The sequence below is a fragment of the Saimiri boliviensis genome, chromosome X (genome assembly GCF_048565385.1).
Source record: "Saimiri boliviensis isolate mSaiBol1 chromosome X, mSaiBol1.pri, whole genome shotgun sequence".
Classification (NCBI taxonomy): Eukaryota; Metazoa; Chordata; class Mammalia; order Primates; family Cebidae; genus Saimiri; species Saimiri boliviensis.
In genome coordinates this window covers 34,905,691-34,929,321 of record NC_133470.1, presented here as the reverse complement: position 1 = coordinate 34,929,321, position 23,631 = coordinate 34,905,691, and the positions used below count along the sequence as shown (strand labels likewise).

Below are 23,631 nucleotides of genomic sequence, written 5' to 3'. Positions count from 1 at the left end.
GCCCAGCTATTGTTTGTAGTTTTTGTAGAGATGGGGTTTCACCATGTTGGCCAGGCTGGTCTCAAACTCTTGAGCTCAGGTGATCCACCATCCTCAGCTTCCCAAAGTGCTGGGATCACAGGTGTGAGCCACCGTGCCTGGCCAAGAACCAAATATTTTAAAAGTAAGTTTGTAGATGTACAAAGACATTTTGCTAGCTAAAGAAGTTTCTAGACAGCTCTTCATTTTCTTCCTTCTACTGAAACCTTAGTAAAATGCTTACACAACTGTGCCCAAGATCTCTATCATATTCAGCAATTTGATAACTTTGGAAGTAAGGCATTTAGGCAGAAAATTTGTATTTACATACAAATTTTGGTTATGTGTTTGCTTCTGATAGTATTAATTGAGTGATAATATTAAGCAACACTTGGAATACTGATAATGTTAAAAAGTAAACACTGATTGATGTTCATGAATTTTTCAGGATCAACTGGAATCTTCTGGGGATTATAAGACAGATTTGCGTATGTGGCCTGAAATGAAGGCACGGCAGCTTAATCTTTCTCAATTCACAGTTAGGGCATATTTGGAAATATTTTTCTTCTGGAATAAGATCCAAGCAACATAAAATTATAGAAGATAAACCTTCTTGACTCCATGTCTTACAATAACACATTAATATTCCTTGGCTTAAGACTTCCTCTAATATTATTTTAAAAGGGGAAGAATACTTTGCTGGAAAACCTCACTCCCTCTGTTTCAAGGAATTTGGGAAACAACGCTATAGCTGTTGAACGCACATCCATCAACCACAGGAAAAATCACTCATGAGCTAATTTTGAGGCCTTAATTTTTGCCTTGAGTTCAAGCTCAGACTCTTGGTTATTTTGGAGCCCACAAAAGCTGAGTCTCCAAACTGCTGTACTTAAAGGATTCAATATTGTCCCCTATTTTCAGCTTGGGATTTTGTTGCATCCTCTCACTTCTGAATGCTCACAAGACTACAGGCTTTCTTTAAGAGCATGTCATAGATCTTAAAATTGTGCTGTTCTTGTTGGATCTCTGAGAAATAGAAGTGGAAATGAACATTTTGCAAGGAACTAAACTTTTTCTCCCCAATTTCCATAAAAGGAAACAGGAAAGAGGAGGACCAACAATACTTATTGCTATTCCAGAAGCTCCAAATTCCAGTTCTTATTACCCCCATTAGAAAACAGACTGGAGGAAATAACAAGCTTCTGGATCTTCCTCAGATTTTGTCTTACATACTTAGAAGTTTCTAAGTTGGAAGTGGAATTAAGCTTGTGGTTAGGGTTAGGGTTAACGTTCCACTGTGGGGGTTGCATTGTGAGATGCTGCTTTTTCTGTGTCTCCACTGACAAAAAATTTGAATATGAAGGTAGAAAAAACACACAAACATCCTGCTTGAAACTTTCCTTTTTCTCAAGGCCTTTGATTTTCAAATATATATAGAACAGAAACTTTATTTCATTGTTTTTCCCTTGGACTACAAGTGTTCATAAAAATCTCTCTTTCTGACTCTAGGCTTTCCACGGCAACAGCTGATAATGTTCCCCTCACTCTACCTGCCCTTGGATCACATCTCCAATAAATGTTAGCAGATAAGCTTCTCCCACCCCAAAGTTTCCTTGTGCCCCTTTGTGTTTATTTTTATTTTTTATTTTTTTAAAGACGGGGTTTCACCATATTGGTCAGGCTGGTCTTGAACTCCGGACCTCAGGGGATCCGCCCGCCTTGGCCTCCAAAGTGCTTGGATTACAGGCGTGAGCCACCACGGCCGGCCTGTGTTTTTGTTTGCTAGTTGGTTTTTCAGTAAGAACCCTTAGGAGATCTAGTCTCCTAACAAATTTTGAACTGCACAACACCATATTGGTAACTATAGGCGCTATGTTGCACAGCAGATCTCTAGGATTTATTCATCTAGAATAATGAAAAGTTTATATCCATAGAAAACCTCTCCATTTCCTGCACTCCCAGCCTCTGATAACCACTATTGTCTAATGTTTTAAAATAGAATCTATGAGTTTGGATATTTTTGATCCTTATATAAGTGAAATCATATAGTATTTGTCCTTCACAGCTTATTTCACTTAGCATAATGTCCTCCAAAGCTTTTTTTTTTTTTTTTTTTTTTTAACAGGCAGTTTTTAGTTTGCATGGTAGTGTGTCGGACTGTGAATAGCTATTAAATCTGAAACCATGCAAAGTAAGCTTAATATATAGTGGGAAAATCATAATTGTCCTCTGACTTAAAAAATCGTCAAAACATTAAAAACTTTTATTGTCAGTTATAAATGTACGGGGAAGTGAAAAATAGTAAAACTGGCGTATTTTTTAGTGCATTGTAATCTAAAACATTAAAAACATTGAGAATTATAGTGCTTTATTTCCTTGTAAAAACTCTGTCAAAAGTGATTTGTACAGTGCTTACCTTCTCATCAGAGAACTTATATAGAGCAAGATTCTTTTCTGTTTTGGTAAACTGTCATAATTTTTTCTAAGTTTGGATAAACTTTTAACATTTTCCTTTACACTTTCAATGAGGTGTAATATCTCTGAGAGTTCCTTTAATGTGAAGTGTTTTGCTGATGTTACTTCCCCTGGGACATCTTCATCCTTTTTGTCACAACCACTTTCTGCAGTTATGTCAATAACTTTGTCTTCATTAAGTTCCTCTGGCTGTATATCTATAGCCTTTCAAACAGCAGCAGGGTAACAATTCTATACTCAGCTGTTTCTTTCAGAACTCAATTTACATTCAATTCAAATTTAACTTCCACTGCTATCGAATTTTCTTTCTTTTTTTTTTTTTTTTTTGCAACGGAGTCTCCCTCTGTTGCCCAAGCTGGAGTGGAGTGGCACAATCTTGGCTCACTGCAATCTCTGTCTCCCAGGTTCAAGCGATTCTCCTGCCTACGCCTCCAGAGTAGCTGGGATTACAGGTGTCCACCATCACGCTTGGCTAATTTTTGTAGTTTTTAGTAGAGACAGGGTTTTGCCATGTTGACCAGAATGGACTCGAACTCCTGACCTCAGGTGATCCACCTGCCTCAGCCTCCCAAAGTGCTGGGATTACAGGTGTGAGCCACTGCACCTGGCCATCTCTGCTGTACTTTGATGTGTTGCACTGTCATTATCCATTTTTGTAAAATGTCCATGGGTATATCACTGTGAGAAAAGGAGGCTGCACAGCTCTGCTCTTTGCAATCTGTATGCAAACTGAATGATACATAATAATCCAGTGAGATGTATAGTGGCCAATCACCAACAGACTTTGAAAGAAGTGATATATTGGTCACTGATCATGATGTGCTGTGCATGTGTTATTTACATGTGGACTGAAGAATTAGCAATGAAGTTTTTGCTTTATGAATTACTCACAATTAATACACTATTTTGAATGAAATTTGAACTGCATTCATAATGGCCTAGTGTTATTAACTAAACTGTGGTAATTGAAATTTGTGTACATTGGGATCTTGTAAAGGAAGGGTTGGCTGAACTCTAAAAGCTTTCCCATCACAGGACTCCTTGATATACCATTCCCTCTGTCCAGAACACTCTCTCCTCAGCTTTCAAAGCTGGCTCCTTCTCATTCTCAGGCTGTAAGCTTAAATATCACCTCCTATGAGATTCCTTCCCTGACGGTACTGTCTAAGTAGTCTTCACTGTACCTTCATTTTGTTTGTAATACTTATAAAAATTTTAATATACATTTATGTGTCTACTTAATGCTTAATTTTACTCTTCTCACTGGATTATTATGATCAGGGACTTTCCTGTTTTATTCACTAATATATACCCAGTGCTTAGTACAGTGCTTGGAATATAGTAGGCATTCAATACATATTACCTATTACTTGATTTTTTTGAGACAACATCTTGCTCTGTCACCCAGGCTGGAGTGCAGTGGTGAGATCTTGGCTCACTGCAGCCACCTCCCAGTTTCAAACGATTCTCCTGGCTCAGCCTCCGGAGTAGCTGAAACCACAGGCGCGTGCCACCATGCCAGGCTAATTTTTGTATTTTTAATAGAGACGGGGTTTCACCATGTTGGTAAAGCTGGTCTTGAACTCCTGACCTCAAGTGATCTGCCTGCCTCAGCCTCCCAAATTACTGCGATTACAGGCGTGAGCCACCACACCTGGCCTCAAAAAATATTTCTTTTTTTTTTTAAATTTTTTTTTTTTTTTTAAAGCAGGGTTTCACCATATTGGTCAGGCTGGTCTCAAACTCCCGACCTCAGGTGATCTGCCTGCCTCAGCCTCCCAAAATGCTGGGATTATAGGCGTCAGCCACCGCACCTGGCAATAAATATTTCTTAAGTAAGTGAATAAATGATAGTAGGTCTTTAGGGCAGAAGTAAATCAATTTGTGTAAGAAAAAATTCAGGCTGGGTGTGGTGGCTCATGCCTATAATCCCAGCACTTTGGGAGACCAAAGCGAGTGAATCACTTGAGGTCAGGAGTTCTAGACCAGCCTGGCCAACATGGTGAAACCCCGTCTCTACTAAAAATACAAAAATTAGCCGGGCATGGTGGCAGATGCCTGTTATCCCAACTACTTGGGAGGCTGAGGCAGGAGAACCGCTTGAACTTGGGAGGCGGAGGTTGCGGTAAGCCGAGATCGTGCCATTGCACTCCAGCCTACGCCACAGAGGGAGACTCCATCTCAGAAAAGAAATTGCACCATAGCTAGTGAGGGATGTCATGCTGTTTATACCACTGAAAAATCGTTAGAGTAGTCACCACCTTTCTCAATTCTATCCAGGAGGTGGGGCAGGAAATGTTAGTTTGGGAAAAAGAGTTGTTTTTCATAGATAATCAAGAACTGACCAGGAAAATCTATCACTGAAAGGAAAGCAAACACAATGGTCCTAGTTTAAATTCCTATCCTGTTTACTGTTTCCTCATAGACCTCCCCTTGGCTCCAAATGGAGCTGCCACACCTCCTTCCTAATCTACATAAAAATTAGAAGAGTTCCACAATTTCACCACATTAAAACAGTTCTGACATAGGCCTCTCTTTTTTGTTTCTGGTCTGTATCAAGCATTTTCTTGCTTTTGGGTGATAAAGCCTCGCTGGAATTAGCCAGGTAAGACTGCTGCCCATCAATGGCTATTAAGTTCCCCTAGAGACCTCATTCCTCAATAAGAGACAGCCTGCTCTGGTTCACAAGCACCAGAACCAGGGCCAAATGCATTATCTGAGTCTCCTGTAAAATGCTTGCCTATCTTGTACCAAAGTGTACAAGAAGTAAATCAGAGTAAACAAGAAATCTCCTTGGTACACCAGACATAAACCACATCATTATTCTTCAGCCTGCACATAAGAGGGAGGATGTAATGTTGTGGGAAACAATGGGAAGCACGTACAAATATTCCATCAAAACTGTCACTGCAGTCTGGTCAGAGCCAGAGCCTTTGAAAAAGGCAAGACTAGTTCTTTACATTCATTTTATTCCTTGAAAAAATAATTACAGAGATTTCTTAACCCCAAATCACTGAATGCTAAGAAGCTAAGCCAAGGTAATAGGAGATCCTTGTATTAACTTTACCCAAATATCTTCCTAGCTAGAAAATGGAAGAGTATTCGCTACTGGCAGAATGAAGCCTTTCATTGCTAGTGTCTGCATTTTCCAACTCTGCTAAACTGGGGGATGGGAGTGACTTGGATGTATTCCCTGGTATAATTGTATTTTATTGGAAGAGAAAGTGCTTGATTTGAGTAAAATGTGGTCAGTCAGAAACTGATTTTGCCAGAGTAGGAAAAAATTCAGGGTTAAATGATACTCTGATCCCCATGGACAATTTGAGATAAAGACTTTAACTTCTGGAGGTGTAAGAGGGGGCCAAGGGGCCTATGGCTGAGATTTTTATGTTTCTTTAACCTTGCATTAATGCAAGAGCTAAGGCTTATTTTCTTGTGTGTGTGTGTGTGTGTGTGTGTGTGTGTGTGTCTTTACTGAGATATTCTGGCTGTACCTAAAAAAAAATTATTAAGCAAAGGTAGATTGGCCAAGTTGATCAATGTGAAGGAATCAAAGTAATACAAGCAATGAAATGAAAAGACCAGTGGTGCCTATAATCCCAGCTACTCAGGAGGCTGAGGCAGGAGATTTGCCTGAACCCAGGAGGCGGAGGTTGCGGTGAGCCGAGATCGCGCCATTGCACTCCAGCCTGGGTAACAAGAGTGAAACTCCATCACCAAAAAAAAAAAAAAAAAAAAAAATTAAAAAAAAAAAAAAAAAATTAAAAAAAAAAAAAAGACCAGTGTCTTTAAATATTTGAATTGTAGTCCTAGCTCAGTTCAGATTTAGGAATAAACAATGGCTTTGGGAAACTTATTTGCCATCTCAAGCCTCAATTCTTCATCTGAAAATTTAAGAAACTGAAAAAAATCAGCAATTCTCTGTGTCTATGTCTTCCCCCACACTCATGAAGTTTGTAAACTGGGGCCACGTGAATTTTCAGTGGCCTAACTTTAATTCTGTCCCCTTCTGTCCTTCTCAAAAAGGCATATTAGAAATGCATGCAAGAGAAAGGAGGTTTATTTTCACCAAAAAAACCCCTTGCACTGATTCCACTGATGTGAAAAAAACTCACAAATTATTTCCATATTTACTTACTTTCCTATGAATAACAATAATAATGTATTTTTTTTTTTTTTTTTGAGACGGAGTTTCCCTCTTCTTACCCAGGCTGGAGTGCAATGGCGCGATCTCGGCTCACCGCAACCTCCGCCTCCTGGGTTCAGGTAATTCTCCTGCTTCAGCCTCCTGAGTAGCTGGGATTACAGGCACGCGCCACCATGCCCAGCTAATGTTTTGTATTTTTAGTAGAGACGGGGTTTCACCATGTTGACCAGGATGGTCTCGATCTCTTGACCTTGTGATCCGCCCGCCTCGGCCTCCCAAAGTGCTGGGATTACAGGCTTGAGCCACCGCGCCCGGCTAATAATAATGTATTAATAAAAATTTACTTGAAACCCTCCTTACTGTTGCCACATACCCATATGTGATATAAATGACTGATAGAATCAGGAGGCAGCCCAAGGTCCCCCCAACCCCCAGCGAAACCCCATGGTCAAGCCTAAAACAGCCTTTTGGCTGAAAAACAGGACCGCTTGTCCTGGATGAGGCCCGCCCTTTCGCCCAACTTCCCCGACGGATTCTTTCTGAATAATGCACCTGGGAGGACAGGGTGGGGCTTCAGGGAGGTTCGAACGTGGGGAGGAGCCGGGCCTCTCCTGTTCCTGTCATTCAGTCTGTGAGATGGCGGCTTCTTAACAGGAACCTCTCTGGCTTTGCTGAGTTTTTTACCTTTTCGCCCAATAAATTCTTCTCCCCCTCACCCTTCAAAGTGTCTGCGAGCCTAACCTTTCCTGGTCGTGTGACAAGAACATTAATATTGATCACTGAGTGACTAGTGGTTTCTAAGATACCTTAGATCATTAATATTCTAAAATTGTGAAACTTCTCATCTGAAAACTGAAGATTCAGATGAAGGCTAGATTTCTGCAGACCTACTATTAAAGATCTGGAAACCTGAAACTGTCAAAAACCAGTGGCTTCTTTTATCTAAGTTAAATTACTAAATATAAACCAGGAAACAAATTCCACTGTTGGCGAAGGAAAACATCATGACCCCATTCAATTTTTGGTGCCATCTCTTTTACGGTTTTCTGAAGTGAAGTGTTTTTTTTTTTTTTTTTTTTTGAGACAGATTATCGCTCTGTCGCCCAGGCTGTAGTGCACTGGCATGATCTCGGCTCACTGCAACATCTGCCTCCCAAGTTCAAGCGATTCTTCTGCCTCAGCCTCCTGTGTAGCTGGGATTACAGATGTGCGCCACCAGGCCCGGCTAATTTTATTTTTATTTTTATTTTTAGTAGAAATGCGGTTTCACCATGTTGGTCAGGCCGGTCTTGAACTCCTGACCTCAGGTGATCCACCCACCTCAGCCTCCCAAAGTGCTGGGATAACAAGCATAAGCCACCGCACTTGGCCGAGGAGATGTTTTTTAAAAGCATTCATATTAAGTTTGGACGTTGTGAATAATCAAAGTGCACTGTTTTCTCTCCTCTATGCGACAACATGAATGTCTTATAACACATTGTCTGTACGTATGTCCACGTGTGTATGGATGGGCCTGTGTGAGAGATGGGGGAGAACATAATGAGTTATTTGAACCCTTATAGAGGTCTGGAATGAAATACCTGAAAACCAGTCACCTCTGGCTCCAATCCATAACCTCCACAGAATTGGGTGGCTTAGCTCAATATTCTCTGAAAAAATTTCTATTTGTGAGATGAAATTGAACTGCGCTTGCAAATTGGTCTTTTCTGATAAAGAAAGAGTTTTTTTTTTTTTTTAGTCGTTTCTTAAAAAGCTCTAAGTGGTTTGGTTTTCCTAATAGACAACAAATCATAGGACATTCTCTATTATCCAATCACAGCAAGCCTTTAGAGCCTTGTTTATGACATGGAAAGCCTGTGAATTGGGTGTTTTCAGCAGTCTTGGTTTCTGATTCTATTGATTTTGTTTAAAAAAATTAACTGAGTGGCCGGGCGCGGTGGCTCAAGCCTGTAATCCCAGCACTTTGGGAGGCCGAGGCGGGTGGATCACGAGGTCGAGAGATCGAGACCAACCTGGTCAACATGGTGAAACCCCGTCTCTACTAAAAATACAAAAAATTAGCTGGGCATGGTGGCGCGTGCCTATAATCCCAGATACTCAGGAGGCTGAGGCAGGAGAATTGCCTGAACCCAGGAGGCGGAGGCTGCGGTGAGCTGAGATCGCGCCATTGCACTGCAGCCTGGGTAAACAAGAGCAAAACTCTGTCTCAAAAAAAAAAAAAAAAAAAAAAAAAAAATTAACTGAGTAAAAGTGATTGATCCATGGGTTGTATGGATGGCTTCAGCCTCACTTAACCTATTATTTTATCATGTCCATGGCAATATGGCTGCTCACTTCAAAACTGTGATTCCTATTTTGTGGCACTATCAAACTCTAACCATATATTTCCTATTACTCTGGAGTAGTAAACTCACATGGTATGTTACTTAACAAGGGCTCTCCACCTTTCCCAAGAAATATGGGAGAAAAAAATAATGTGAATCCCTGTGAAACACTGAAAATCAGAGTAAAAATGTAGAACAGGCAGAGTTGACAGGGAGTTTTTCTCTGTTGTTGAGGGCTTTGTCAAAGGTTACAGGTCTTATTGGAGATCAGAAATTCTGAATTTATCTAGCCTACAGGTAGTGCAACTAACTAATACAGTAGGAAAGAAAAATACCTATGCCACCTGAGAATACATGTCGAAACCATTTCAACATTATCTCATTTTTCAATAGAGATTCACACTATTGAGTTTCGAACAACATGGGTGACTTGAGGCTTTCACATTTTCAAATAACATGTTTGGATTTGGGCTAATTTAGGCATACTTTTGCACCAGCTCCCATTCACTGTGAGAAATAGCTCACCAGGATTTTCAGAAATGTAGTCTGGCTCCTGGATATAGACAGTACCGTATTAGTAAACACACACACACACACACACACACACACACACACACACACACATACACACAAAAGCCCAACTCCTTGGAAGAGGTTTTACTTGCAATGTTTAACTCGTAATAAGTATTTTAAAAATAAATTATCACTGTAATTTTCAAAGAACAGTATAAGTTTAAGTTTCAGACTTTGGTTATTTATTCAGTTGGATCTTTTCAACTCAGTGACGATGTCTTGTTAAAAACTATGGAATAAAATTTCATCATATATATATATATATATATATATATATATATATTTTTTTTTACTTTTTTTTTTTTGAGACAGAGTTTCGCTCGTTACCCAGGCTGGAGTACAATGGCACGATCTCGGCTCACCGCAACCTCTGCCTCCTGGGTTCAGGCAATTCTCCTGCCTCAGCCTCCTGAGTAGCTGGGATTACAGGTACGCACCACCATGCTCAGCTAATTTTTTGTATTTTTAGTAGAGAAGGGGTTTCACCATGTTGACCAGGTTGGTCTCGATCTCTCGACCTTGTGATCCACCCGCCTCGGCCTCCCAAAGTGCTGGGATTACAGGCTTGAGGCACCGCGCCCAGCCAATTTCATCATATTTTTATCTGATGTAACTCAGTGTAATGGAATACTAAAATAAATAATGAATATTGGTCTGTCACACTTAAGGTTTCATATACATTATCTCATAGATTATCACTAGACTATGACTTCATGTAGCTGAAGTAAAGTAGATTTTTATTTTATTTACTAGTGTATCTCCAACTCCTTGATAGAACATGGCACAAGGTAGAAGTTCAATTATTTGTTGAATGAATGATTGAACCACCCCTGTAATGTAGGCAGAACAGGTATTAACCTTTTTTCCATTTTATAGGTGAAACAACATTGCAGAAAAGTTTAGTGACTTGTTCAAGGTCATATAGCCAGCAAGGGTGGTGGTAGGCCGTGGACCTAGTTCTTTAGACTTTTCTTCACGTTGTTACCTAGTCCAACTGGCACTAATTGGTAAGCTCATAATCATTCTGGGCTTTATTTCCCTTATACTTAAAATAAGAGAAGTGAAACAATTTCAATCGAATATTTGAGCTGTTTAAGAAATAAAAATTACATTTCCTCCCAAAATAAAATAAGAGAAGACATTATTCCATGGCTCTGAGGTCTCACCTATAGACCTCAGAGCCAGAATGACACCTTAAATGATATTATAAATTAAGCCCATAATACTTAAGTATTAGGCTGTCTTCTGAGAGCCTTATATTCACTAAAGAAGTAGTGCCAATGGTGGAGTCCAGAGAACCTAGAACTGTCATATGGTCCAGAGAAGGGATACCCAGGGCCACTGTCACAGGTCCACTTTCTAACAATAGGAGGAAACTTCCGACCAAAAGTTTCGTCCTTAAGAAAGTCAGGGAGGCCGGGCACGGTGGCTCAAGCTTGTAATCCCAGCACTTTGGGAGGCCGAGGCGGGTGGATCACGAGGTCAAGAGATCGAGACCATCCTGGTCAACATGGTGAAACCCCGTCTCTACTAAAAATACAAAAAAATCAGCTGGGCATGGTGGCGCGTGCCTGTAATCCCAGCTACTCAGGAGGCTGAGGTAGGAGAATTGCCTGAATCCAGGGGGCGGAGGTTGCGGTGAGCCAAGATCGCGCCATTGCACTCCCGCCTGGGTAACAAGAGCAAAAACTCTGTCTCAAAAAAAAAAAAGAAAGTCAGGGAGGTTGTTTTAGGTTATAAAGAAGCTCTGTGGAAATTCTATCTGATTATTCACAAGAAACTGTTCTAGAAGCCTTCTGGTAGTGATGTCTCCACCTGATAGCCTTGCTTACCCAGCTAACTCATATCCCCTGTTCCCTTCCCCTTCTCTTTCCCCTTCCCCGCTGACACACTACATGCCATCTTCAACAACATGTGCAATGGTTGTAAACAGGATGTAAACTTTTATAATGAATTCTTTGGAGACAGCCTGCTTTGCGCATGCCAGCAAAAATTTCAGGGATGGTTTTCAAACTCGTATCTTGTTTAAAAATATCATTATCCCCATCACATACAAGGCTTCTTTGCAGCAGCTTTGTCGGTATTTATAAGTTGCTATTTGGAGTCTGTTTTTTCAAAGGAACTGATTAGTCTCAACACCTTAGAGTGAAATATCGTTTTCTAGCAAGCCCAAATACAAGCTGAAGGCCCTGTGTAAATTACTTCCCCAAATTTCCTTCAGCTACTTGCTTGTTTAGAATGTACACAAAAGGAAGATGTCAAGAATGTTTAGTCTGTTATACCTGCCATGGGTGGCTTCCCCTACAGTACACAATGAAATCTGATTACAGAACAACTGAGAAATGAAAGCTCCACTGGAATTAGAGGCAACTGTCTCAAATAAGAGTTAAGCGGTGTGGCACGACACTGCAGAAAGAGGCCTTACTGCATCACCACAGTCCCTAAATCAAACATAAATCTCTGACCATCACTTACCGAAAATTTCGAACCACGAAATTGTGACCATTTCTAAAAGCTGCATTGTTCAACAGGATCCTCAGATTAAACAGCATCTTCTTTTAACAGTGAAAAGGATGATTCTATGCTCTTGAAAACTCCACAGCAAGTTAGCCAGCGGAGGCCACCTAAAAACTAAGAAATGTGTTCAGTTGCAGTGAGGGAGCAAAGGTAATATCACCCTTCAGCTCCCTTATCAAAGTCACCGGGTTAGAGATACCACAGGGCAGAGTGCAGGAGCATTTGAATTTTATGCCAAGCTCCACTACTGTGTATTTTTGTAGAAGAAATCCTGACTCTTTTAGTGTCCAGCCTCCTCATTTTTCATAATATATTTATACTGTCACATGCATGTACAGAATAAATTTACAAGTACTCATTGAGCATATAATGTATGCAAGGCACTGCAGTACTGGCTGCTATGAAGGTACATAGAAGTAATTCATTTAGAAAATGCAAATTAGCACTGCAAAAACAGCCCTAAGTAGTACTATTCTCATTTATCTCACTTTTCTACTTCTAACTGCCAGTCTTTCCACAAAATCAAATAGAAAGTAGTCATTTGGAAGTTATTTTGGGGGTGCAAGAAGATAGAGAAGGTATGGTAAAAATATCTCAGTCCTGGAGCTCCCCTTGTGCCTTGCACATAAGTCTTCTATAAAGAAAGAATTGCTGGCTGGGGGCTGTGGCTGACACCTATAATCCCAGTACTTTGGGAGGCCGAGGCAGGTGGACACTTGAGCCCAGGAGTTGGAGACAAGCCTGACCAACATGGTGAAACCCTGTCTCTACTAAAAATACAAAAATTAACCTAGTCTTGCGGTGTACACCTGTAATCCCAGCTACTCGGGAGGTTGAGGCATGAGAATCGCTTGAACCCAGGAGACAGAGGTTGCAGTGAGCCAAGATTGCACCATTGTACTGCAGCCTGGGAGACAGAGACTCTGGAAGGAAGGAAAAAGAAAAGAAAAGGAAAGAAAGAAAGGAAAGGAAAAAGAAAGAAAGAAAGGAAAGAAAGAAAGGGAGGGAGGGAGGGGAAGGGAACGGGAAGGGGAGGGGGGGGATAAGAAGGGAGAGAGTGAATTTGAAAACATAATAAAGCATCTTTGAAGAGGCAAACAAGGCCGCTTATTTTTTTTTTTTTTTTTTTTTTTTTTGAGACGGAGTTTCGCTCTTGTTGCCCAGGCTGGAGTGCAATGGCGCGATCTCGGCTCACCGCAACCTCCGCCTCCTGGGTTCAGGCAATTCTCCTGCCTCAGCCTCCTGAGTAGCTGGGATTACAGGCACGTGCCACCATGCCCAGCTAATTTTTTGTATTTTTAGTAGAGACGGGGTTTCACCGTGTTGACCAGGATGGTCTCGATCTCTTGACCTCGTGATCTACCCGCCTCGGCCTCCCAAAGTGCTGGGATTACAAGCTTGAGCCACTGCACCCGGCCCAAGGCCGCTTACTGAATAGGTTTCAGAGAGCAAAAGTGTTCCATGTAATACAGGAGGGAAGTTGAATGTTTGCATGGAGCCTGAGGGAGAAGAACCCAAACCACATGCTAATATAAAGTCTATAGCAGGCCTCCCCAAACTACGGCCCCCCGAGGCCATTTATCCGCCGTCCCCCCCAACCCCGCGCCGCACTTCAGGAAGGGGCACCTCTTTCATTGGTGGTCAGTGAGAGGAGCACAGTATGTGGCGGCCCTCCAACGGTCTGAGGGACAGTGAACTGGCCCCCTGTGTAAAAAGTTTGGGGACGCCTGGTCTATAGCTTTACCCCGTATCTTCACTGAACTGTGCTAGCTGTACACACAACTCATAATGGTAATGTTTGGAGAGAAATCAAAAAGTGTCTGCAGTTCCATGCTAGAGAGTACAGTCAGCATTTTCAAGATGCCAAAGCAATTCACAAACCCTCCCGACACTACAGAGGCAGGATCTCAAAGCAAGAGGGAACTAAGAAAAAGTTAAGATACCAGTAATTCCCAGAGAAATTGGAAAAGAGAGCTGCCCCACAGTGGGATGAAGTTGAAAGCAATTTCACTGAATCTCAAAAGGCAACATATCTCAATGGACTTGTAATCCTAGCTACTCGGGAGGCTGAGGCATGAGAATCACTTGAACCCAGGAGACGGAGGTTGCAGTGAGCCAAGATTGCACCACTGTTGTGGGGTAGATTTCAGCTACCCAACTTCTGCTGATTGTGTCATATGTGGAGTCTGTTTTACTTTACAGTAAATAGATGTTCATCCTCAGAATTCATCCAAGAGCTCTTGTTAACCCCATGATCCCTCTAATTCAATTTTAACTTCCTTCTTTGGCTAGCAATCTAGTTATCTTTGTTCACCTAGCCTTCTATCCATCCATTTTTCTCTGCCACCGTCAACAATTGTGCAGCCATCATAAGCCAATTCTCTGTGCTGTGTGGGTTCTGAGAGATAGAGTGAGAAACAGTAGTGATGAGTTTGGAATGACTCCAGAATACAATTTCTGTCTCTGTTCTCTGACCCCAAACATCTTAACCAGGGGGAGGGGCTTGTTACCTGCTCCCTTGCTTCAAGCCACAGGAGACCTCCAGCTTGACTTGACACTCATCCAACTTCTATCATCGGGGGTGGGGATTAGATGGGGTTCCTGAAAAGGTGGCACTGATTTTTGATGAATTGCAAGAATCAGAAAACAGCCAAAACTGGAGGGAGCTACAAAGGATATTATACCTGTGAGTAGACCCAAAGAAAGGAACGAATGGAGTGTGTAGGGTAACAACAAATGATATATAACTGGAAAAATATACTCCATCATTGACCATTGAAATGAAGCCCCACCACCACCAATCATACTATGAAGACAAAAAACCATTGAGTGTCTGTGTCCTGTTTATATCCGCTTGGCATTCTGTCTTCCCCTACATACCTGCCACTCTTAATGCAAACACCCATGCTATCTTCTTGAGGATAAACTTCTCATATTCCTCATTCTTCACGTGGGTGGCTTAGTCCATTTTGTGTTGCTGTAACAGAATACTACAGACTGGGGTAATTTATAAAGAAAAGTTGATTTGGCTCACAGTTCTGGAGGCTGGGAAATCCAAGAGCATGGGTCTGGCATCTGCAGAGGGCCTTTGTGCCTTGTCATCCCACGGCAGAAGGTAGAAGGGCAAGAGAGGGTGAGAGCGAGAGACAGAGATGGTTGAAATTGCTTTTGTAACAACCTATTTTCTCGATAACAAAACCCACTCCTGTGATAACCACATTAATCTATTACTGAGGACAGGGCCTTCATGTTCTAAACATCTCTTAACAGTCCCACCTCTTACTACCGTCACAATGCCACTTATATTTCAACATAAGCTTTTCAGGTGACATTCAAACCATAGCAGTGGCAACTATGAGGCATATTTTACATGCTCCCCAAAAGGTCCCCAGTGGCATTGAACCTCAATTGCCCACAGTAATAACCTGCTCATCAATCTACTCTATATTAGCCGCCTTCCCTTCCGTGTCTGGTTTCCCTCACTACTCTACCAGTGCCTCCTGGGACCACCTCCCAAATCAACTACTTAGACCCAGATTCCTTCCTTAGTATCTGTTTCTCTGGAAACTCAACTTTGGCCCAGGTCTACCTTCTCAACAGTTTTGCAACACAGCTTCTTGTTCTTTTTCCCCCAGACCTTCTATCTTTGAGTTGGCACCTGGGCTCTCTGTGTCAACAACTTGGTCCCCAATACCATATTGCAGCCTCACTCTCAAGTTTCGTCCCAGTTAGCCTGTAAAGAGTGGTATGCTGGTAAATGTTTAATAACTACCTCCTCAAACAAAGAAAATAAGCTCGGAATTGTAGCAGTCTGATTTGTAAGGTGTAAATATTCCCACCACTGTCAATTTCAAGCTGCTAATGTGACATCACTGCAAACAGAGATGAAGAGAGAGGCATAAAAATAGCTCTTGCAAGCTACTGTGAGCTGGTTCCAGAATACCACTGTCTACTACTCCCATCCAGAAAGGAGGACTGTCTCAAGGTTTGGAAGGAAATATTAAAGCCAGATTGCTGCGGGCCTTGAAAGCCAGATTATCGAGTTAAGAATTTAAACTGTAGTCAAAGGAAGATTATTAAAGTTTTGGAGCTGGGTCAGACAAGAAGACATGTGTCATTATTTGCATTGGGTTTTGAAACCATTAACCTTGGGCCATTGTATGAGAAGTGCAATGTGAATAAAAGAGAGGCAAAGAGACAAAGAGGTTATTGTGTGATAACATGTATTAGGGCTGTGGAAATAGAAAACAGGAGATGGATGCAAGAGAGATTTAGGAATTAGAATTCACCGATCAGGAAAATTTATCAGATGTTGAGGGAAGGGAGATGGAGAAGTTAATGAGATGCTAGGATTTCACGTTTATGCTATTACTGAGAATAAAATTCCAAATAGCCAAATCTTGCTATTGGGGTTATAAAGAATGTTAGTTCTCTGACATTTTGAGCTTTTAAGTATCTGTATAAACTTGAAATATTTCTTTGAAATTGCCACTGTGCTTCCCTAGTAAAATCCAAGCACTGAAGAGGGAATCAATCTGATACAAAGGAAAGAATGATGAGAATGGTGTTTGAAGATCAAATGTGACCTCTGGCTTAGTTACTAGCTTATGGTGAATTTGGCTAAGTCATTTGGTAACCTCAGAGTTCTCACCTGTCCAACTAAATCAAATGAGTTATTATAGCACTTTTGAAATTTTAACATGCTAACCAAATGTGAGGTATAGTGTCTAAGAGCCTGGGCATAGATAGCTATTACCAAAAAAATACTGAAAATTTGAGATCCATACAGACAAGACATATGGCTATTACTGCAGTGAGAAGCTCTGGTTTGTTTCAAAGTGTTGCTAGTTACATAAATAATTTTTATAGCTGGTTGCCTAGAATCTTTAAGATCCTAAGAAGCCACAGCATTTACATGCAGTACACACTAGATAAGCCTTCAGAGTTCTGTGGGATTGTTGCTGATGAGCTGTTTTCCACTGGACATGGACAAAGAAGCTTGTATCCTTGTCTGAGACGAGTAGCCACCCTGTGACAAGGAGGGTAGCCTTAGAAGGAAGCTGTGGTTGGCTAAGTGGAAGAAAGAAGGAATCAGTCATTTAGGACATCACTGAGTTGCAAAATCAACCAGCCTCATCTCATGAGCCTCCCTACCCCTTGGCACTTCATTATGTGAAATAGCAAATGTCCTTATAGATGGACAATTCATCTGAATTGGGGTTTTCGTATTTGAAGTCAAATGTATGCTAACTAATGCATAATTTGGCTTAGGTTTTTGAAGGTTTGTTTCTCATATAACAACAGGAAAAAAAAGTTCTAGATGTTGGTTCTACTTCAGAATCTATTTTTTGGTTGAATAACCTTGGGGAAGTCAGTTACCTTAACTGCAAATGGAAATCAATACTCTCTTACAAATTTTCTTATGTTAAATGAATGTACTTGATGTGTTTTGTTATTTTAAAAATGCTACATTAGCATATCATAAACTTAACATTTTTTTTTAGCCTACAGTGCTTTGAGTTGTAAAACATGTATAGATTTGGGCCGGGCGTGGTGGCTCACGCCTGTAATCCAAGTACTTTGGAGGCCAAGGCGGGTGGATCACCTGAGGTCGGGAGTTCGTGACCAGCCTGACCAACATGGTGAAACCCGGTCTTTAAAAAGAAAAAAAAGCCGGGCGCGGTGGCCCATGCCTGTAATCCCAGCACTTTGGGAGGCCGAGGCGGGTGGATCACGAGGTCAAGAGATCGACACCATCCTGGTCAACATGGTGAAACCCCGTCTCTACTAAAAATACAAAAAATTAGCTGGGCATGGTGGCGCGTGCCTGTAATCCCAGCTACTCAAGAGGCTGAGGCAGGAGAATTGCCTGAACCCAGGAGGTGGAGGTCGCGGTGAGCCGAGATCGCGCCATTGCACTCCAGCCTGGGTAACAAAAGCGAAACTCTGTCGCAAAAAAAGAAAAAAAAATTAAAAACAAAAAACAAAAAACATGTATAGATTTGTATAATAACCACCACAGTCAGAATACAGAATGGTTCTATCACTCCAGAAAACTCCCTTTTAAATCCCTTTGTAATCACATCCTTTTCTCTTCTAATCCGTGGTATACTGATCTTCTCCTCTCTCCCCTATAGTTCTGCCTTTTCCAGAATGTGACATAATTGGAACCGTACACTATGTAGTATTTTTGGACTGGCTCCTTAGCATAACGTCTTTGAGATTTACCCATGTTGTTGTGTGTATCACTACTATGTTCCTTTTTATTGTTGAGTAGTAATCCATTGTGTCGTTATATCACAATTTATCCATTCCCCCATCAAAGGGCAATTGAGTTGTTTCCTGCTTGGGGAGTTTGTAAATAGAGCTACTACAACCATTGGCATATGGGTTTTTGTGTGAAGATAAGTTTTATTTATCTAGGGTAACTGGGAGTAGAATAGCTGTATATATGGTAGTTATACGTTATGTTTAACTTTTGAAGAAACTGTCACATGGTTTTGCAGAGTTAATATACCATTTTGCAATCTCAACAGTAATGCATGAGAGGTCCATTTGTTCCACAACCTTTCCGGTACTTGGTATTGTAAATATTTTTCATTGTCACCCTAACAGTTATGTAGTACAAATTGTGGTTTTAATTTGCATTTCCCTAAAGGCTAATGATGTTGAGCATCTTTTCATGTCCTTATTTGCTATCCATTTATCTTTCTTGGTAAAATATCTGTTAAATATTTTGTCTACCTTTTTTTTTTCTTTTAAAGATTAGAGTCTCACTATGTCACCCATATCAGAATGCAATTGAAACCAACTTTGCAAAATTATGACTGGAACAGTGAAAGAGATCTAACTTAACCGAGTCTGTTCTTGCTTCTGACTTCCAAGCTGTCTTTGTTCATTCCTGGGAGAAACTTAGTTTATAGTTTATGGTTTAAACAAAGTTGGTAACAACCCTTTCCCAAAGCAGACCTTCTTGCCCGGGGACTAAATTGCTTTTGTAGGATTAACATTAGCCACTAGATTAGAAATTATGATTTAGGGTTGGGCATGATGGCTCATGCCTGTAATCCTAGCACTTTAGGAGGCCAAGGTGAGCAGACCACTTAAGCTCAGGCGTTCAAGACCAGCCTGACCAACATGGTGAAACCTCGTCTTTACTAAAAATACACAAATTACTCAGGTGTTGTGGCACACACCTGTAATCCCAGTTACTCAGGAGGCTGAGGCAGGAGAATCGCTTGAACCCAGGAGGCGGAGGCTGCTGTGAGCTGAGATCGCGCCATTGCACTCCAGCCTGAGTAACAGAGCAAGACTCCACCTCAAAAAAAAAAAAGGGAAACGAAAAAAAAGTATGGTTTAGGAGTCATGCAGCTGGAGGCTACATATGGATGCCCAATTTCTCTTTTCTTAAGAGTCCTCTATGTCCCAGGTCATATCTAATGTGCTAAATGACCCCAAAATCTTCATGTGTTAATATTCTAATATTCCCAGAATGCTTTATAAGCGGCAACGCTCTGCTCTATTGTGGGACTGTATTGTTTTGTGGCTTGGACCCATGTGGAAAGTGGCAATAAGAAATAAATTAGAATTATTATAGTAAAGGAAATCACCCTTCAGCTGGTTCCTTTTTTTCTTTCCACATGTATATATGTCACCAAAAGGGCTCCAGATTTACAGAGAATCTGAGAATTACTCTCTTTTTTAATTTTTATTTTTGAGACAGAGTCTCGCTCTGTCACTCAGGCTGGAGTGCAGTGGAACAACCCTGGCTCACTGCAATCTCCATCTCCTGGGTTCAAGTGACCTGAGAGTTACTTTCCAATTAACAAATGGTAATGGTAATGGGAGTTTGTCTAAAAATATTGATTCGGGGTGTTTTCTTGCTACATCACCACTAGGTATTTGTTTAAACAGGCAGGCCCTAGGGGAAATTGTGAAATCAGTGAAGATTATCTCTGACCCCCTCTCCATCCCTTTTCCTGCCATACCCTTTCTTTTTTTTTTTTTTTTTTTTTTTTTGAGATGGAGTTTCACTCTTGTTACCCAGGCTGGAGTGCAATGGTGCGATCTCGGCTCACCGCAACCTCCGCCTCCTGGGTTCAGGCAATTCTCCTGCCTCAGCCTCCTGAGTAGCTGGGATTACAGGCACGCGCCACCATGCCCAGCTAATTTTTTGTATTTTTAGTAGAGACGGGGTTTCACCATGTTGACCAGGTTGGTCTCGATCTCTCGACCTCGTGATCCACCCACCTCGGCCTCCCAAAGTGCTGGGATTACAGGCTTGAGCCACCGCGCCCGGCCCGCCATACCCTTTCAATTGAGGCATTTGAAGAAGGTAGACAGGGTCCCTCATAAAGACACAGAATGTGAAATGCCAATCAACAAATTCAAGTATAATCTCTCTTCTCTCTTGTCATATAGACCACATTTCCATTGAAATCATTTTTCTGTTAATCATTTACCCTGGAAGTTATTGATTTTAAGCAGAATCCAGAATTTTTTGAGTTTACATTTGGACAAGAATCTCAAGTTTCCATACCTGGTTCTTTTTATTTTGTAATCTGATAAGTTTCTGCATAGAAGACAAGATTAGGAAATGTATAACACATTTTACGAGGTAAGAAAAGGGTAAATAAACATGGTTAATGACCCAACCTTGTGTCAGAGGCAGATGAGATGCAGAGGGTGAGGTTCTCTTTCAAGGATGTCCTTTTATCTCTTCAAGTTCCCACCCAGAATCCTAGAGCTATCTCTTCTCCCATAGGCTGATTCCAATTCCTCCCCCTTGGAAGTTCAGAGGTCAAACTGTGCATAAAGGAGATTTGTTAGCAGACCGAAAGCTATCAGGCACTGAGCAAACAGGGAAATCACAGAGGTTCAAAGATCACCAGTGTCTCAACAATCATCCCTAATGCTCACTGTGACTACCAGACACTCCCAGGGCCTGAGTGATGGGGACCCCATGAGATAATTTTCATTGCTTCCTACTGATCAGCGCTTGGTCTAGGAGCACCATCCAGTAATAATTTTCATGGCAATATTCTCCCCTTGAGCCCAGGAGACATGTCTTGGATGGCTTCAGAAGTCACTGCTTGGTGAATGCCTTCTCTGCCCATTTCTAGTTCTTGATGAAACCTGAAACCATCTTTGTAGTTAGTGCCTCTCTCCAGACCCTACTTGGGAAGTGCTTTTGATCTGCTCTTGATTGCTTTATTGGTCTACATTTGCTAAGCCGGAGCTCTGCCCTCACCTTAAGCTAATGATTAAATATAGCCGCCTTCTCTCAAGGCTGCTCTACTGGTAACAACTCTGCGGCCTGCAAAGATGGGGCCTATTTAGGGTCTGGAAAATAGACCATGGGAATCTTGTCTTCAAGATTAGGAGAAACAAGCCCTTTCCGTGGGGTTTTGTTGAATGTTTGGAGCCTGAGTCATGGGTGCTACATATTCACAGTTATTGATTTATTCCTTCAGAAGCTTTCAACTGAAGTTCGCTGTTTCTTCCAGGGAACCAAGAAGTTCATGGATTTCCAGGTCACTTTCATTATTATGCAGTGTATTGTCATTAAGAAGTAAGTAGTAGTACACCTGGCAAGTAGTACTAGCAGCTCCTACTCATGGTTTTGTTGCGAGGATGAAATATAATCATGGATATAGAGTACTGTAGCACAGTATCCAGCTCAGTGTTCAATGAATGTTAGCTTTTGTCCACTACTATCATCAGCAAATGTGGTGAGAAGCCCCATTCCTGGCTTAGTTCTTGGCTTATTATAATAACTTTCTTAGAAATAAAAGGTTTCCTTCTTTCTTTCATCCCCTCCCTGGAGCGGTATTAAAAATGAAATTTAAGAAAAAAAGAAATTTAAATAAAATAAAGAATAACAAGATACTCTGTGCCATCTTCCTCTTTTTCATCCCAACACTGCCCTTTGATTTGACAAAGTGATGTTGGCACCTGACACTATTCCTTGACTTTATTAAGTGAGTATAATTAAAAGTTATTTGCGTTCAATTATTTGCTTATCTGCTTCTTTGATTGTGCTTTCTCTTTTCATCAATACCAATTTTAGTTTCATTTAATCAAACTGGTGAAATAATTAGATAGATAAGAAATTCAAAGTAAAGCTGATGCATCAACCTTGATAAGACCCTAAGGTCTCCTGGAATATCAACTTCCTTTTTCACGATTCTCCCTAAGGTTCACCTTGATTTTTATATGCATTTTAACTTTTGTGGGCTGGGATAGAGTGGTTATTGTGGGACCCATTAAAATAAACACAAAATGTTAAATGGCGAGTAAGGTAAAATGCCTTAATATAAAATATTATTGGGGAATTCCATAAATATGTAGAATTTGACATATGTAGAAGTTTCATATTCAATAAGAAATTGGATCAAAATGATCATTTAAAACTACCCATTAGTAGGAGAAGGGAGAGGAGCAAAAATAACAAAAACAAAAACAAAAAAACTATTGGGTACTAGGCTTAGTACCTAGGTGATGAAATAATCTGTACAACAAACCCCCGTGACATGAGTTTACCTATATAACAAACCTGACTATGTACCTCTGAACCTAAAATAAACATTAAAAAAAAAGCTACCACTTAGATAAAGGGAACAATATTGGACTACGTACGCATTTATTAAACTCCTCATGTAAGCATAGTACCTTCCTTACTAGATTTGTGAGAGATCTAAGATGATACAGCATTGGACATATAGATGGACTAGACTTAGATGGAACCTGAATATCTTAGTTTAACTCTCTCCTCCAGAAGACCAGAAAGGTACAGTGATTTGCTCAAGATTAGACAAAGGAGGGAGAAAGAGAAACAAAGGAGTGTTAGAGTGATAAATAGAAACAACTTCTGGACTTCTGATGAAAGTTCTTTCTACTGCTGATTGAGAGAAAATAAGTTTTCATTGCCTGGCATCTGAATCCACCCAACAACTAGTTCCCATTGTGTGAGTCTTAGCGTAAAGTATTCTTCCCTCTCTGCACCTGCTGCTAAGCCAGGTCATGGGCACATGATCCAGTCTGGAATGATCCCCACCTGGGGCTTTGGATATTGAAGGACTAAAGTAAAAGAGGCAGTGAGATGAAATTTACCAACCAATAATGCTGGCAGTGTCCCGTGGCTAGCAAGGTCTTGCCATGGTGTTTAGGTCCCGTAGTGGTTGTGGACTACAGCAAAGTCAGCAGCAACATCCTAACCCAATTTCCTGCTGCCTCTCCTCCCTAGTTTCTCATCTTTGTCCAAGCATTTCTTTCTAGAGTTTCTGTAAACTCAACGTATTCGCCAATGGTTTCCTATTGAATCTTTTTTTTTTTTTTTTTTTTTTTTTTTGCACACAGAAAATAACTGTGACTGATAAAGAAACCAGTGTCATAAAATAAGCCATAGGCAACCTACTCTCAGGGAAAATTAAAAATCAGGACTGGTTGACTGACAGTAAACTGAACCTTAGAAACACAGCTGCAAAACAACTTAAACAGCTGCCTGTGGTCACCTGGAATGCCTATTGAGAGTATGATTCAAGAATAGTATAAAGGGCATGAGGAGTTCAATGACAG

At 41.0% G+C, this 23,631-nt stretch overlaps 2 protein-coding genes across 5 annotated transcripts in view; one reads left to right on the top strand and one right to left on the bottom strand.

The window, feature by feature from the left end:
* Positions 1 to 12,228, bottom strand: part of OTC (ornithine transcarbamylase) — a 73,366-nt gene extending 61,138 nt beyond the window's left edge. The window contains exon 1 of the mRNA XM_003924046.3: positions 12,013 to 12,228. Within this exon, the coding sequence (XP_003924095.1) occupies positions 12,013 to 12,089 (77 nt within the window). The 5' untranslated portion in view covers positions 12,090 to 12,228. The remainder of the gene's footprint in view (positions 1 to 12,012) is intronic.
* The window catches only part of RPGR (retinitis pigmentosa GTPase regulator), a 151,034-nt gene that overhangs the window by 53,248 nt on the left and 74,155 nt on the right, over positions 1 to 23,631 (top strand). The gene's annotated exons all lie outside the window — the stretch shown is intronic.